Raw genomic sequence first — 17,946 nt, forward strand, 5'->3', positions numbered from 1 at the left:
ATTTACCCATCCAAACCCTTCAAGAGTTTTCAGTCGTAGCTCTTCCACGGAACAACGTAAAGGCAAGTCACGTGGTACAGCAGAATGACTGGGTGTGGAGCTGGGAGATTCTAGCTTCAGGTCCGCCTCTCATTCCCTGTAGATCTGGACAAGTCACTGGACCTCTCTGGACATCATCAAAAATGGAAGTTAGACAAGATGACCCAGAAGTTCCCATCCAGACCTAAAAGACTTTTTGTTTCAACCTGTCCTCTAGCAGCCTGGTCATTTTAGATACCCTTTTACTCATCCTTCTCCAATGCTATTACATGTTTCTTAGTTGAAGGACTTAAAACAGTAGACTATGTCCCCCAAAAAGTACATTATGATTTCATATATAGTAAGATTTTTATGTCTAATCTCAAGTTACTTTTGCTATCAAGGATTTATCCCAGAGCTATAAGGGAAGGGGAAATGGATAGGACATAAGTTGAGTTGTTGCGGCTGGAACTGTTTTTGTGTGCCTGAAATTCTCCACAATACAAAGTTAAGAACAACATCACTGTCAAAGTGAGCAAAGAATCCTGGACTGGCATTATTACTGGACTCCTTTCTATACAACCTTTGGCATAAGGATAACTGTTCTGCACACCATTTCCTTCGGGTTGAGGTGGTCTACAAGACATGAAACTAAGCAGAAGTACTCAAAATTCAGCCAAAATTAAGGAAAATGAACCAGAAAGGAAATGATCTCAAGAAGGCTATCAATGAAGAATAACGGCAGAGAGCAAGAGCATGAGGGGCACTGATCCTAGCACAGTATGGGGCTTACTTCCACAGGGTTATTACACTGTGTTTCCTACAGCCAATTTCCCCTTTCAACCACAAAGTTAAAGCCCTATGTGAAACGGAAAGTGAGGAAATATACAAGGCTCCCTGAGATAAAAAAAAGGAAAGGCAAGGGATTTCGGGGGGTTGAGACATCCTAAAGAACGAAAAAGGGGTTCCTCTGGAGGAAAAGGGGGACGACCACACCAGGGAAGCCTCAGGCCCTAAGACGCTGGCGGGGAGGGCGCTCCCAGGCCACATGTCGCCCTCCAGCTCACCCCGCCGCCGCGGGCGCCCACCTCCAAAGGCCTGCCGCGCGCCCGGCAGTGGGAAGGGGGCGGAGGGAAGGGAGTGGCGGCGGCGGCCTGCGGGGAGGGGCTCCGACGCTTCCACTGCGGCCGGGAAACCCCGGGAAGCGGCAGTGGTGCCTCCCGACGCCGGGGGCCGTAGCGAGGGCGTCTCCGGCCCGCGGGGCCCGCGCGGGGCGGCCGGCCCCGAACCCCATGCCCCACGCCCCGCTCTCGGCTCCCCCGAGGCCAGTGGCCTTCCGGAGGGGCCGGTTGGGTCCCACTCACCGGCCGCCAGGCTGCCGGGCTCCAAGCCCCTCCGCTGACGGTCCCGCCCGTGCTCGCCCGCCGTCGCCGGCCGAGGCGTGCGTAAGGACGTGCGCGCGCCCGCCCTTTGTCTATGGCGCATTGACGTGGCCCCGGCGTCCCACCCACTCCCGGCCCGCTGTCTAATCACGCCCGCACCCGTGCGCCGGGAGAGCGGGGAGGCGGGGTCGGGGTCGGGGCCGGGACGGGCGCCGCGTTGTCTGTGCTGGGTAGGCGCGCCCAGGACCCGCGGCGTTCCCAGCTGACCATCCTGGTGGCGGGCGGAGTTCAGCTGTCCCGGACGGCCCAGGCGCTGCCCAGCCTGGTGCTTGTGCGTCCGGGGCCGGCTCGCCTTTCTCTCTCCGTGGCGCGTTCCCAGGGAGCTCTGCTCCGGTAAGGAGAGCGCTTCCTAAAGACGTGTCTGCACGTTTCTGTGCTGCGCCTGGGCCGGACTACTGGCTACCACCCCAGGGTACACTCGTATGGGTTCTGGAGAGGGTGAAATCAGCCCTGATTAGCGAGAAGAGGTCTGAGCCACTAAATTATCTTGTCATCCATTGGTGAGTAGTAGTGGGATACAGTTGTGTACGTAGAGAACTGAACTCTCGGCCTGGCACTGCCAGGAAACGTTAGCTGCCGTCACGGCCACCGCCATCCCTGAGGCTCATTTACCTTAACTGATGAAGCCAAGGTGTTCAAGGGGTTGGTGAAGTCGGTCTCCGTGTTGTTCCCTCTCAGCTTGAAAAAAAAACATTGAAACCTCAACCTGGATCCGATCTCTTAACTAAAGCCTACCTGGGTCCTGCTGAAGCCCGTGTACTTCTCACCATCTCTTAAGGCTTCAAACACCTAAACCAAACTTACCTTCCCTAAAATTGGATCTCCTTAAAGAAAAAATGCGCTCTTTTCCTTAGTTCTTTAAAGACATTTTTGCCTCCAGTACCAAGCCATTCCGCTTGCTTAATTCTGCATATTGCTGTCAGATTGCTGAACTATGCAAAATAATCTTGTACTAAATCCTGAGGGTAAAGTCCACATTCTTAGACCTCACAATCTGACTATGAATGGTGTCTCTCCTCCAAAACACTAGACCACTCATCCCCGCAGTAAATGTCACCCCACCTATTTGGGACTTGTCACATATTCATGAACTTGATCATTTATACATTCATTTAAGAAACTTCATCGAGTCCTTACTAGATGTCTGATTTTTGCCAGGGTCCCAAAGATACAAAGTTGAATAATGCATAGTCGCATTTAATCTTTACCTACATTAAGTTCCATTAAAAAAAAAACAACAGGACATCCTACATTTTTGTGTCTGCCAATGCCACCACCATTTTAAATACCCTTCAGGTTTTATATCTGGTCCCCTTTCTTACCCCCAGAACCAATCAAAACATAGAAGTATTGACCCAGGAATTCCACTTATAGGAATTTACCCTAAGAACACAGCAGCCCAGTTTGAAAAAGACAGATGCACCCCTATGTTTATCGCAGCACTATTTACAATAGCCAAGAAATGGAAGCAACCTAAGTGTCCATCAGTAGATGAATGGATAAAGAAGATGTGGTTCATATACACAATGGAATATTATTCAGCCATAAGAAGAAAACAAATCCTACCATTTGCAACAACATGGATGGAGTGAGAGGGTATTATGCTCAGTGAAATAAGCTAGGCGGAGAAAGACAAGTACCAAATGATTTCACTCATCTGTGGAGCATAAGAACAAAGAAAAAACTGAAGGAACAAAACAGCAGCAGAATCACAGAACCCAAGAATGGACTAACAGTTACCAAAGGGAACGGGACTGGGGAGGATGGGTGGGAAGGGAGGGATATGCGGGGGGCAAAAAGAAAGGGGGCATTATGAGTAGCATGTATAATGTGGGGGGAGGCATGGGAGGGCTGTGCAACACAGAGAAGATAAGTAGTGACTCTACAGCATCTTACTATGCTGATGGACAGTCACTTTAATGGGGTTTGTGGGGGGGACTTGGTGAAGGGGGGAGCCTAGTAAAAATAATGTTCCTCATGTAACTAGATTAATACCAAAAAAAAAACATAGAAGTAGTCTATCTGCTCTTGTGTATTCATGTTTAAGTTTTCTGACAATTCTTACCGTGTATTTCAATTTTTTTGTATATAATTTGAAATTCAAAAATGGTTCATACATAGTAGAGGCTCAACACAAATGGTGTTGACTGATTCTTTGCCCAATAAATAGTAGACTCAGTTGTTGGGTATCAACACACAGACACACAGGTAAGCTCACTGTCATACTCTCTAACCTTCTTTAGGCTCAGAAGGCAATCAAACTTTACTCTGAAGAGGGTGCAAAGTTTTTGCAAAGATCAATGATCTGGAACATCTCTCAGACATTTCTAGGCAGGAGGAATACAAATGGGAGAGATCGAATGAACATGTAATGCTTGGAAAATTACACACAAAGCAGGTTTATTTACAAAGTAGGCCTAACACCTATAGCATGACCAGGTTTATATCCAATGCTAAATTCCTTGTCACTGTGAATTTGGACTGTCCTTAGATTATTGTTGAAAGTATTTTCACATTCTAGAATAAAAATATTCTTGTACTATAAAAACTATGTGAGTAATTTTTAAAACCCAATGAAGGCTAGTCCATTAAAAGGGGATCCCAATGTTTAAGGTCTCATTGATAAGTTCACAACCTCATCCCATTCCAACTTTGAGCTAATTTCTCAAATTGTACTTCTACAATCATTGTGTTTGCTGTGTATATGGCACACAGTGCTGTGAACTTGGGAGGATACTCCTTTTAAAAGATACTCCTTTACCCAGTAGAATAAAGTGTGCTGTACAACTCCTCCCTTCTAGTCACCTTTTACGTGTACAAAGCCTTTGACATTCATTAAGAGGTGAATCCCCAACTATTTACTGTACAACAGCAACACCAGTGCTCATTTCCAAGCCCCACCAGGAAAAGCCCAATTATGCAAAAGGTGTGTTCTTTAAAAAAAAAACTTTTTAATTGTCATAAAATACATATAAAACTCACAATCGTGACCATTTCTATATGTAGTGCTAAGTATAATATATATCAGATTGTTGTGTAACCAATCTCTAGAAATTTTTCATCTTGAAAAACAAAACTTCCCAATACCCCATGCCCCTTGCCCAGGCAACCACCATTCCATTTTTCTACTGTTTTCTACACTATTCTGTCTGACTACTCATATACCTCATACTTATATCTCATGTAAGCAAAATCATACGATATTTGTCTTTTGAAGATGGCTTATTTCACTTGCTATAGTGTCCCCAGGTTCATTCACATAGCATGTGTCACAATTTCCTTCTGTTGGGGGGGAGGCGTTATGTTATTTTCCTGGATTCTTGTCCCCACCGCAACAATGAATTAAAGGGCAGAGAGACAGTAGTGAAGCAGAGTAAAAGTTTTATTTAAAGTTACTTAGAGAGAAAGTGCAGGTGACCTCAGAGAGAGAGGAGCGCCCTGAAAGGTAGGAGAGAAAGAGTTTTTTAAGATGAAAAGTTTACATACTTAGAAAGTGCGGGTGACCTCAGAGAGAGGAGTGCACTGAAAGGTTGGGGTTCCCCCTTTTAAGGGTTTTTCAGGAATGTGACAAAGAGGTAGAGTGTGGGCTTATTAAGTGGTTTCAAGTATCTTTGATGAGACATTTTCCTTATCAGTCCTCTAGGTAATTCTGCAATACTAGCTTAACACAAGAAATTTACTGCTCTGGTCCCCTCCCAGGACAGCAGCCTCTTGGTTTGGGAGCATATCAATCAAGTTGCTAAATAGTATGTTAAGAATCTTTCTTCTTAAATTTCCTGGGTTTTTTTTCAAAATGCAATTTTGGTTTTAAGGTGGATCTCCCTGTCTTTATTATGCTATTTCTAGGTGGGCCTTTTAGCAGGCTAGAGTTAATCTTACAATGATCTAATTGACACAATGAAGACATGGGCTGTGCTCTTTATCTTCTCTTTATCTGAGGAATAGATACTTCTCTTTATCTAGGAAATATTCAAACATTCAAGGCCAAGTTGCTCTTGACCTTTTGAGCTTTAACTGATTAACTCATTAACTCTGAGTCTTTTCTGGATTCCCAGTTTTAACTGGTTAACTGAGTCCTTCTGAGGGGCTTTACTGACCTGTTCTCTTTCCACCCCACTCATATCTGTTTTCCTGCCTAACACTTCCTTTATAAGCATGAATAATATGCCATTGTATGGATAGACCGCACTTTCTATACCTATTTGTCCGCTAATGGGTTGCTTCTACCTTTTGACTATTGTGAATAATGTTGCTACAAAAGTCAATATACAAACATCTGAGATCCTTTTTCCAATTCTTTTGGCTCCATACCCCAAAGTGGTATTGCTGGATCATGTGGTAATTCTATTTTAAATGTTGGGGTGAACCCATCATTTGAGATGCTCTCCTTTGCTATATCAGTTTGGGCTTTAAATGTGAGAGTCATCAGAATGTGGATGATACATAAGTTGGATCAAACTAATACAAGAGCACTTGAACTGAAAAAATAGAAATTTTGCAGTTAAGAGCATAATGAGGAAGTTTTTCAGTCCATATCCATACTCTGGTCCTCAACTTGAAAATACGCAGACTAAATTTTGCCACTTCACAGCAGGATGATCTGGTTCTGTTGCAGGAACTGCGGGAACTATGAACAAGGAGTCGGGACACAGAGACGTTTGGCGGGAAGCAGTTTATTGGTGCCAGCACTGGCTCAGCGGATTCTTAACCGAAGGCTGAGCCTGGAGCTCAGCGGGTCCATGCCTTTTATACATTCACTGCAAGGGTAAAGGAGAGTCAGCCCCCAGGAATGTTGCAGTGGGAGGTGTTAGAGTACTTACAGGTTCATCCAGAATGCTAGTAATGTTTTAACCTATCTCAATAAAGGATACCCGGATATTGTATTGTAAACTAACGGGCCTCCATGACTATAATCAGCAAGCTGTTCCATATCACTGGGTCCCGGTGGGGGGTACATTGTTACATTGCTTCAAACTCAAGCTCCCTGGTATTCCTCTGCGTTTTTAAAACCTTAAAGAAACGTCTCTTTTCTTGGCTTGGCTTCCTACCACATTTCTGGGAACTTATTTGTAGTACTCATACCTACAGGAGACGTTGATAAAAAGAGAAGGCTTATTTATTAACTTAGATTGTTAGGGGGCGTTGTTTATTTTCCTCGGTTCTTGTTCCCACTGCAAAAAAAAAATTGAAGGGCAGAGACACAGTAGTGAAGCAGAGTAAAAGTTTTATTTAAAGGTACTTAAAGAGAGAAAAAGTGCAGGTGACCTCAGGGAGGACAGGGGCCCTGAAAGGTTTAAGTTTTATTTAAAGAGAGAAAGTGCACACTCAGAGAAAGGGGAGCATGGGAGAGAGAGAGGTGCACTGAAAGATTGGGAAAAAGTTAAAGTTACACACTTAGAAAGTCCAGGTGACCTCAGAGAGAGGAATGCACTGAAAGGTTGGGGGTTCCCCCTTTTAAGGATTCTTCAGGAATGTGAGTAAGGGCTTCGGGTGCAGACTTGTTAAGTGGTCTCTGAATATTTAGAATTAACTTAGCACCAGGAACTTCCTGCTCTGATTTCTCCCTGGGATACCAGTGTCTGTCTGGGTCTGGGAGCATATCAAACAAGACTGCCTGCCCAGCCCCCAAGGTGGGCTGAGTTATTGTCTGTTTGCTTAAGAGTAAGTTAAGAATCTTACTTCTCAACTTCCTAGGTATTAAAGTGCAATCTTTAAGATGGAATCCTTCCTGCCTTTTACTATGTTGTTTACAGCTGGGGCTGCATGCCAAATTAGTTGCCTCATTTGCAAACTACTTGATTAGGGCCGAAGGAGAAAAAGAACAGCATATAGGTAAAGTTAAAAAATGAGCTGGGCCTTCATGATTTACACAATCAAGACATGAGCTATGCTGAGGGACCCTCCTTTATCTGGGGAATATTCACACATTGCAGGCCAAGTTGCTCCTGGCTTTTTGAGCTTTAACTGATTAACTCTGGGCTTTCCTGCCCTTCTTTTCTTTCCACCCTGCCCATATCTATTTCCCTGCCTAACATATATGTTAGGCTGGAGAAAGGAAAAACAAGGACATGCAAACAGAACAGAGAGATGCCATAGGGGGAGAAGAGACCAGACCCCAAAGTCCGTGCCGTATATGGAAAGGGGACAGCTCTCCCTGAATTCCATCCTGATGTGCCAACTAAGACCCGGATGTTAGCCTCCTCCCTCTTGGAAAGAAAAAAGTTTCTGGTTGACTATTATGTCACCTTTAGCCAATCATACCTCTCAACACCGCTTAGGATAGCTTGCCCACTCCTCCCCCTCCTAATCCCTTATAAGCGCCCCACCTCCCTAACCGGGTGTGACTTCTCCGGCTTGTAGTACCCAGGCCAGGAGAACATCACCCCGGGGTATTTAAATAAATTACCTGGCCCTCTGTTGCCTCTCTTTGACTGCTCATTCTGGCTAGAATTTATCTTACAATATATACCCCAAAATTTTACCTGGACAGGCTTCTACCTGCTGAGCAACCAAAAAACCTTGCTCAACAGAACATCCTCTGGATGAATATGGTCAAATAGTCCTCATTGCCCAGCTTTTCATTTTCTAAAATTCACTCCTATCTGCCATTATCACCTCCATTAAAACATTAAAAAAGGCTGCCTTCCAGGGATTCTCAAAGACAAAAAAGGGGAGCTGCCAATTGCTTTAATAATAATTCAAGAAGTCTGCTGAAAATTATACACACACACATCATACACATATGAACAAATATATATAATCATACATATATTGTGAATATATATATATATATATATAAATGATACCGCTTAAGTTAACTAAAATAATTTCTGGCAAGCATCTTCTCATCTTTTAGGGACTCACTTCAGGGGTTGATCCAACAGGAAGCTTTCTCTGAATTCTCCCTATGGGCTCATTCTCCATGTGGTGCTGTTAGGCAGGAAAATACATATGAGTGGAGGGGAAAGAGAAAAAGGCCAGAAAGTCCACTAAAAAGTCAATTAAAGCTCAAAAAGCCAAGAGCAACTTAGCCTGGAATGTTTGAATATTTCCCAGATAAAGGAAGGTACCTCAGCATAGTCCATGTCTTTATTGTGTTAATCATGCTGGCACAGCTTACTTTCTTTTTTATTTTATTTTATTTTATTTCGGTATCATTAATCTACAATTACATGAAGAACATTATGTTTACTAGGCTCCCCCCTTCACCAAGTCCCCCCAAAAAACCCCATTACAGTCACTGTCCATCAGCATAGTAAGATGCTGTAGAATCTCTACTTGTCTTCACTGCGTTGCACAGCCCTGCTCGTGCCCCCCCCCACATTATACATGCTAATCGTAATGCCCCCTTTATTTCCCCTCCCCACCCTTATCCCTTCCTTCCCACCCATCCTTTTCAGTCCCTTTCCCTTTGATAACTGTTAGTCCATTCTCATCTGTGAGTCTGCTGCTGTTTTGTTCCTTCAGTTTTTCTTTTGTTCTTATACTCCACATATGAGTGAAATCATTTGGTACTTGTCTTTCTCCACCTGGCTTATTTCACTGAGCATAATACCCTCTTGCTCCATCCATGTTGTTGCAAATGGTAGGATCTGTTTTCTTCTTATGGCTGAATAATATTCCACTGTGTATATGAACCACATCTTCTTAATCCATTCATCTGATGGACACTTAGGTTGCTTCCATTTCTTGGCTATTGTAAATAGTGCTGCAATAAACATAGGGGCACATCTGTCTTTTTCAAACTGGGCTGCTGCATTCTTAGGGCAAATTCCTAGAAGTGGAATTCCTGGGTCAAATGGTATTTGTATTTTGAGCTTTTTGAGGAACCTCCATACTGCTTTCCACAATGGTTGAACTAATTTACATTCCCACCAGCAGTGTAGGAGGGTTCCCCTTTCTCCACATCCTCGCCAACATTTGTTGTTGTTTGTTTTTTGGATGGTGGTGATCCTTACTGGTGTGAGGTGATATCTCATTGTGGTTTTAATTTGTATTTCTCTGATGACTAGTGGTGTGGAGCATCTTTTCATGGGTCTGTTGGTCATCTGAATTTCTTCTTTGGAGAACTGTCTGTTCACCTCCTCTGCCCATTTTTCAATTGGATTATTTGCTTTTTGTTTGCTGAGGTGCGTGAGCTCTTTATATATTTTGGATGTCAACCCTTTATCGGATCTGTCATATATGAATATATTCTCCCATACTGTAGGGTACCTTTTTGTTCTATTGATGGTGTCCTTTGCTGTACAGAAGCTTTTCAACTTAATATAGTCCCACTTGTTCATTTTTGCTTTTGTTTCCCTTGCCCATGGAGATATGTTCATGCCGAAGTCATTCATGTTTATGTCCAAGAGATTTTTGCCTATGTTTTTTTCTAAGAGTTTTATGGTTTCATGGCTTACATCCAAGTCTTTGACCCATTTCGAATTTACTTTTGTGTAAAGGGTTACACAGTGATCCAGTTTCATTCTCTTACATGTTGCGGTCCAGTTTTGCCAGCACCATCAGTTGAATAGACTGTTATTTCCCCATTGTATATCCATGACTCCTTTATCGTATATTAATTGACCATATATGTTTGGGATAATGTCCGGAGTCTCTATTCTGTTCCACTGGTCTGTGGCTCTGTTCTTGTGCCAGTACCAAATTGTCTTGATTACTGTGGGCTTTGTAAGTAGAGCTTGAAGTTGGGGAGCAAAATCCCCCCCACTTTATTCTTTCTTCTCAGGATTGCTTTGGCTATTCAGGGTCTTTGGTGGTTCCATATGAATTTTTGCACTATTTGTTCCAGTTCTTTGAAGACTGCTGTTGGTAATTTGATAGGAATTGCGTCAAATCTGTATATTGCTTTGGGCAGGATGGCCATTTTGATGATATTAATTCTTCCTAGCCAGGAGCATGGGATGAGTTTCCATTTGTTAGTGTCCTCTTTAATTTCTCTTAAAAGTGTCTTATAGTTTTCAGGGTATAGGTCTTTCACTTCTTTGGTTAGGTTTATTCCTAGGTATTTTATTCTTTTTGATGCAATTGTGAATGGAATTGTTTTCCTGACTTCTCTTTCTATTAGTTCATTGTTAGTGTATAGGAAAGCCACAGATTTCTGTGTGTTAATTTTGTATCCTGCAACTTTGCTGAATTCTGATATCAGTTCTAGTAGTTTTGGAGTGGAGTCTTGAGGGTTTTTTATGTACAATATCATGTCATCTGAAAATAATGACAGTTTAACTTCTTCTTTACCAATTTGGATTCCTTGTATTTCTTTGTTTTGTCTGATTGCCGTGGCTAGGACCTCCAGTACTATGTTGAATAACAGTGGGGAGAGTGGGCATCCCTGTCTTGTTCCCAATCTCAGAGGAAAAGCTTTCAGCCTCTCGCTGTTCATTATGATGTTAACTGTGGGTTTATCATATATGGCCTTTATTATGTTGAGGTACTTGCCCTCTATTCCCATTTTGTTGAGAGTTTTTATCATGAATGGATGTTGAATTTTGTCTAATGCTTTTTCAGCATCTATGGAGATGATCATGTAGTTTTTGTCTTTCTTTTTATTAATGTGCTGGATGATGTTGATGGATTTTCTAATGTTGTACCATTCTTGCATCCCTGGGATGAATCCCACTTGGTCATGGTGTATGGTCCTTTTGATGTATTTTTGAATTCGGTTTGCTAATATTTTGTTGAGTATTTTTGTATCTACGTTCATCAGGTATATTGGTCTGTAATTTTCTTTTTTGGTGTGGTCTTTGCCTGGTTTTGATATTAGCATGATGTTGGCTTCATAGAATGAGTTTGGGAGTATTCCCTCCTCTTCTATTTTTTGGAAAAATTTAAGGAGAATAGATATTATATCTTCTCTTTATGTCTGATAAAATTCTCAGATAAATCCATCTGGCCCAGGGGTTTTGTTCTTGGGTAGTTTTTTGATTACCAATTCAATTTTTTTGCTGGTAATTGGTCTGTTTAGATTTTCTGTTTCTTTCTGGGTCAGTCTTGGAAGGTTATATTTTTCTAGGAAGTTGTCCATTTTTTCTAGGTTTTCCTGCTTGTTAGCATATAGGTTTTCATAGTATTCTCTAATAATTCTTTGTATTTCTGTGGGGTCTGTCGTGATTTTTCCTTTCTTGTTTCTGATTCCGTTGATGTGGCTTATCTATTTTGTTTATTTTCTCAAGGAACCATCTCTTGGTTTCATTGATTTTTTTTCTATTATTGTATTCTTCTCAATTTTATTGATTTCATCTCTGATCTTTATTATGTCCCTCCTTCTGCTAACTTTAGGCCTCATTTGTTTTTCTTTTTCCAATTTTGATAATTGTGACATGAGACTATTCATTTGGATTGTTTTTCCTTCTTTAAATATGCCTGTATTGCTATATACTTTCCTCTTAAGACTGCTTTCACTGCCTCCCACAGAAGTTGGGGCTTTGTGTTGTTGTTGTCATTTGTTTCCATATATTGCTTGATCTCTATTTTAATTTAGTCATTGATCCATTGATATTTAGGAGCATGTTGTTAAGCCTCCATATGTTTGTGAGCCTTTTTGTTTTCTTTGTAGAATTTATTTCTAGTTTTATACCTTTGTGGTCTGAGAAATTGGTTGGTAGAATTTCAATTTTTTTGAATTTACTGAGGCTCTTTTTGTGGCCTAGCATGTGGTCTTTTGTGGAGAATGTTCCATGTGCACTTGAGAAGAATGTGTATCCTGTTGCTTTTGGATGTAGAGTTCTATAGATGTATGTTAGGTCCATCTGTTCTAGTGTGTTGTTCAGTGCCTCTGTGTCCTTATTTATTTTCTGTCTTGTGGATCTATCCTTTGGAATGAGTGGTGTGTTGAAGTCTCCTAAAATGAATGCATTGCATTCTATTTCCTCCTTTAATTCTGTTTGTATTTGTTTCAGATATGTTGGTGCTTCTGTATTGGCTACATATATATTTATAATGGTTATATCCTCTTGTTGGACTGACCCCTTTTTCATTATGTAATGTCCTTCTTTATCTCTTGTTACTTTGTTTGTTTTGAAGTCTATTTTGTGTGGCACTAGTACTGCAACATCTACTTTTTTCTCGCTGTTGTTCGCATGAAATATCTTTCTCCATCCCTTGACTTTTAATCTGTGCATGTCTTTGGGTTTGAGGTGAGTCTCTTGTTAGCAGCATATAGATGGGCCTTGCTTTTTTATCCATTCTATTACTCTGTATCTTTTGATTGGTTCATTCAGTCCATTTACATTTAGGGTGATTATTGAAAGATGTATTTATTGCCATTGCAGGCTTTAGATTAGTGGTTACCAAAGGTTCAAGGTTACCCTCTTTACTCTCTTACTGTCTACCTTAACTCGCTTATTGAGCTATTATAAACACTGTCTGATGTTTCCTTATTTCTCTCCCTTCTTATTCTTCCTCCTCCATTCTTTATATGTTGGGTATTTTATTCTGTGCTCTTTTGTGTTTCCTTTGACTTCTTTTATGAGTAGTTGATTTTATTTTTTGCCTTTAGTTAGTATTTGGCTCATCTGCTTTCCTTGCTATGATTTTATTTTCTCTGGTGACATCTATTTAGCCTTAGGAGTGCTCCTATTTAGAGCAGTCCCTCTAAAATACCCTGTAGAGGTGGTTTGTGGAAGGCAAATTCCCTCAACTTTTGCTTGTCTGGCCTGTAAGATTTCTGTTGAGAAGTCTGATGATAATGGGTTTTCTTTTGTAGGTGACCTTTTTCCTCTCTCTAGCTGCCTTTAAAACTCTGTCCTTGTACTTGATCTTTGCCATTTTAAGTATTATGTGTCTTGGTGTTGTCCTCCTTGGGTCCCTTGTGTTGGGAGTTCTGTTGGCTTCCATTATCTGAGAGGCTATTTCCTCCCTCAGTTTGGGGAAGTTTTCAGCAGTTCTTTCTTCAAATACACTTTCTATCCCTTTTTCTGTCTTCTTCTTCTGGTACCCCTATAATGCAGATATTATTCCTTTTGGATTGGTCACATAGTTTTCTTAATATTGTTTCATTCCTGGAGATCCTTTTATCTCTCTCTGCGTCAGCCTGTATGCGTTCCTGTTCTCTGGTTTCTATTCTATTAATGGCTTCTTGCATCTTGTCCATTCTGCTTTTAAGCCCTTCCAGAGATTGTTTTATTTTTGTGATCTCCCTCCCTACTTTGTCGGTTAGCTCTTGCATTTTTCTCTGCAGCTCCATCAGCATGGTTATGACTTTTATTTTGAATTCTTTTTCAGGAAGATTGGTTAGGTCTGTCTCCCCAGGTTCCCTCTCAGGGGAGGATGTCTGTGTGATTCTGGTCTGTATCAAATTCTTCTGCCTTTTCATGGTGGTAGACGTAGTTGTGGGGAGTTGGCACGTGTGTCAGCTGGGAGCACATCCCTTCTTGCTAGTTTGTGGCCTTCCCCTCCTAGGAGAACAGCGACCCCGAGCAGCTTGTGCTGGGCAGTTGCGCACAGACGGGGACTGATTCTTGCCTGTGCCACTGTGGAGGGAGCTCTTCGCCATGGCTGCTGCGGGCCTCGCCAGCCTCAGGCTGTTGCTCCGCTATGGCAGGGCTGCGCCAGAGGGGAAATGGGCAGGAGGCTGTTTATCACCATCAGGGGGTTAGGGTGCCTGGAGTTCCCCAGGCTTCCCAGCTGCTGGGCTGAGACTGAGTGTGCTGAGACGCTTCCGTCCAGCTGTGCGGTCCCTGTCCCTTTAAGACTTTCATAAAGCACTCGCTTTTCTTTTGTCCTAGGGGCACCACCTGTGGGGATGCACTCGCAGGTTTTGCTGTTGCATTTCCCTAGTATCCAGCACCCCACACACTGTGTGTCTGCGCTCCCAGTGCGGATGACTAGGGCTGGGTGTTTAGCAGTCCCGAGCTCCCACTCCCTCCCTGCTCTGATTCCTCTTCTCCCACCGGGGAGCTGGGGTGAGGGGCGCCCTTGGGTCTTGCTGGGTTGCGACTTGTATCTTATCCCCTTCATGAGGCACTGGGTTGTCTCAGGTATAGATGTAGTCTGGCTGTTGTACTGTATCTTCTGGTCTCTCTTTTAGGAATAGTTGTATTTGTTGTATTTTCAAAAATATATATGATTTTGGGAGGAGATTTCCGCTGCTCTACTCATGCCGCCATCTTGGCTCCTCCCTCCACAGCTTACTTTCTTTAGCTTTACCTATATGCTGTTTTTTTCTCCTTCCAGCCTTTATTAAGTAGTTTGTAACCTAGGCAACTAATTTATCATGCAGGCCCAGCTGTAAACAACATAGTAAAAGGCAGGAAGGATTCCACCTTAAAGGTAAGATTGCATGTCACCCCGGAAGTTTAACAAGTAAGATTCTTAACTTACTCTTTAGCAAACAGACAATACCTCTGCCCTCCTTGGGGGCTGGGCAGGCCGCCTTTTGATATGCTTCCAGACCAAGATGCCAGTATCCCAAAGAGAAATCAAGGCAGGAATTTCCTTTTGTTAATTTTAATATTCAGGGACCACTTAAGTCCACACCTCTGAGCTTTTTTTTCACGTTCCCAAATATCCTCAACTGCCTATAAAACCCCTAGACAACGCACCACCACGGGCTCTCTTGTCCCCTCCTGGCTCATGCCAGGAGCTCTGTCTGTCCTCTCACTGTATCTCTCAGTAAAAGTCTCCCAGGCTCTCCTGCCTTGACTGTTTACTAAGTTCATTCTTCGACTCTGCAAACAAGAACCCCAGAATCATTGGGGTGTGTGGGATGTAACTCTGGGGGAAAATATGTTCCCAGCCCAGGGCAAATTACTTTGAGGTTGAAGATGATGCCTGGGTTCTTGTTCACAAAGCCGAAGAATGAGCTTCACAAACACTCAAGGTAGGAGAGCAAGGTACAGGCTTTTATTGAGAAATAAAGTGAGAGGACAGAGCTCCACCAGGAGGGGACAAGAGAGCCCAGGGTGGTGCGTCATCTAGGGGGTTTATAGACAGTTGAGGATTTGGGGGAATTGAGGGCTTAGGTTGTGAACTTGTACCACCTGCTCTGCCCTCAAGGTGGGCTGGGTTGTTGTCTGTTTGCTAGGGATGTTTACAATGAATTCATGGATTAAGGCTGTTCACAGTGAAGTCATGGATTACAGTGAAGTACCCTTGCAGAACACTCAAACATTCCAGGCCAAGTTGTTCCTGGCCTTTTGACCTTTAAGTGATCTCACTGAAGATGTCTATATTCCTAGTGTGGTATCTTCACCCTAGAGAATTAGTGTGACCTCGACTTTGCATAATGCTGAACACAAGAGTTTCGATAGGGACTTTGCATTGTTACATTGCTTTGACTGTAAATATCTTGCCTTGCTTTTTCCGGAGCCCTCACCCTACTCTGTCTAAGCCCATGGTCCCTGTCTCAAAATCAGTCAAAGGGAGAAATAAAGGTAATGTTTATTCCTTACAAGCAGTTGTCCACTTCTGCTTGCCCGTGTCTCGCTACCAACTGCAAAAAGGGGAGCCCACCTGCCCTCTCTGTTCAGATATTCCCTCTCTCCCCCTTGTAATCACCTATTGATATTGAGATGGACCAAGGCCAGGTGAGAGATTCTGGAAATACTGCAATTTTACCACAGGGAAAAATAGTAAAAAGGGTTCTTAATAGCAGAAATATCAGAGATCTTTGCTTGGGAACATTACCTCTGTAGGAAAGGCTGTCTGTCATAAATTAGACCAGTTTATCTTAGTCTGGACATTTCCGAAGTCAGGAGAGTCTTGGGCCACTTTTGTTTTTTAGAGATTATCACTACAAAACAAACAATTACAGGATAACAATTGTGGCATATAATACACATGTGTATTTCCAGAATTAACAACTTTAACAGAAAAGGGCAATAACATTGTACTATTTGTAAGATAGTTTTATAAAGATATCAAATATTAATTCAAAATGCACCACAGGCAGTGTAGTCTGGCAGTGAAACCTGAATGTGAAATTCAGAGATGACTAACATGCAGCTCTTTCAATCCTGTTGGCTATCTCTGTGGCTGTGCCTGTAACTTCACTGGAGATAATATCTAAAGTCTAGATTCCAGGCCTTCTGTAACTGTGAGACCTCATCCACGTGGGCTTCCAGGACTCCCCCTCCCCAGAGGGAGGCTGCAGTATTTTTCAGAGGCTCATATATGATATTTCAGAAACCCTAGTTTCATTAGAAATATATTCCAACCCATTCTAGGGGTAAATCACCTTGACAGTCGGCTACTCCGTTTTTCTGTTGATTCTTACCAACTTTAATTTCAGAGAGTGACCAGAGTGACCACCTCCTCCAATCCTGACAGCGTGCCCTGTGGGGACAGCCCACCCTACTCATGATCATCCCTTCATGGAGTCAGGGCTAGAAGGTTGGATGGGGTGGCGAGGAAATGGGCCGTTACAATATTCCTTATCGGATGAGGAAGCTGCGGCTGTGTTCACACTGGCCCTGGGAGCCTGTGTGTTTGGCTCCTATTTTATCCTTTTAACCATCTCATTGTTTTATGAAGAGGGACTCCACTAGGGCAGGCCCTTTAGAGAGAAAAATAAATAAAGGGAATGTTACTTGCTGGACCACTATGACTATATTTATGTAGCCTGCCACTGACACGAACACATGAAGCCCAAGAAGTCAAAGATCAGAGGAGATAAAGATTTTTTTTTAAAAAGCAGTGCTTTTATTTAAAATTTTCCATCCATGAATAATAATCTGAGAGAATAAGCAGTCTCTGAAAAGAGGTTAAAATTTTCCAGAGACTCACAATCTTAGAGCATTATAAACTGAAGCTGTGGCAGCATACCTGGCACAAATCTTCATGTATTATTCCAACCCATATGTTCTGAGCGCCCAAGGGCTGACCAGCCCAGGGGCTAGCAACGAACATGGCAGTCCTGTCCCAGCCTTCCCAGACAAACAGTTCCATAAGCAGTTTCAATATGGGCTAATAAATACAATAGGGAAACTGAAGGGCCACAGGAACAAAGGTCAGACATCTGGGTCTAGGTAAATTACACTAAAAATGTACTCAAGTGCTAAAGATGTTTTGTTTTTAAGTACACCTATTCTGAGGTAGACAGTTTTCCCAGACTCTTATCTGCTGAAGATGGGGAAAGGTCAAGTGTTTACAACATGAACCTTTAAAGATTCTTTAACAAACATTTTTTTTGGCAAAACTTGAAGACAGGACACAATTTCAAGTTACCAGAAAACTGGCCCTTTCCAGATGGACGGGAAACTAAACAATATTTCTGTGCTCTATTCTCCTAGCTTCAGTGCAAAGAACCCCTCTGACTTCTCCAACACACCCGCACAGTCCTTATAGACACCTCTGCCAGATCTTTTAAGTAATTACATATAAAAGCTTTATTTACATTTCCTCTGTTTCCGCACTCCAAGGGCTTCCTTGCAAAGGGCGAAGGGTGCCATTCCCAGCATCTTCCCAAAGGAAATCTCATCGCTTTGGTCAGGAAGCGAGTCTATCATCCTGAGGGAAGAATGCTAGGCATTCAAGGCCTTCTGGGGTG

General features: G+C 42.6%; 2 protein-coding genes across 2 annotated transcripts in view; one reads left to right on the forward strand and one right to left on the reverse strand.

Moving 5' to 3' along the window:
• The window catches only part of GPAT4 (glycerol-3-phosphate acyltransferase 4), a 53,743-nt gene extending 52,227 nt beyond the window's left edge, over window positions 1-1,516 (reverse strand). The window contains exon 1 of the mRNA XM_036877448.2: window positions 1,383-1,516. The gene's annotated coding sequence lies outside the window, so the exon portion shown is untranslated. The remainder of the gene's footprint in view (window positions 1-1,382) is intronic.
• LOC130684342 (putative polyketide hydroxylase) lies at window positions 1,067-6,350 on the forward strand. Its single transcript, XM_057504957.1, has 3 exons — window positions 1,067-1,346; window positions 1,574-1,793; window positions 6,076-6,350. The coding sequence occupies exons 1-3, from the start codon at window positions 1,067-1,069 to the stop codon at window positions 6,227-6,229; spliced, it is 654 nt and encodes a 217-aa protein (XP_057360940.1). The 3' UTR covers window positions 6,230-6,350.
• The last annotated feature ends 11,596 nt before the right edge of the window (window positions 6,351-17,946 follow it).

The sequence above is a fragment of the Manis pentadactyla genome, chromosome 7 (genome assembly GCF_030020395.1).
Source record: "Manis pentadactyla isolate mManPen7 chromosome 7, mManPen7.hap1, whole genome shotgun sequence".
NCBI lineage: Eukaryota > Metazoa > Chordata > Mammalia > Pholidota > Manidae > Manis > Manis pentadactyla.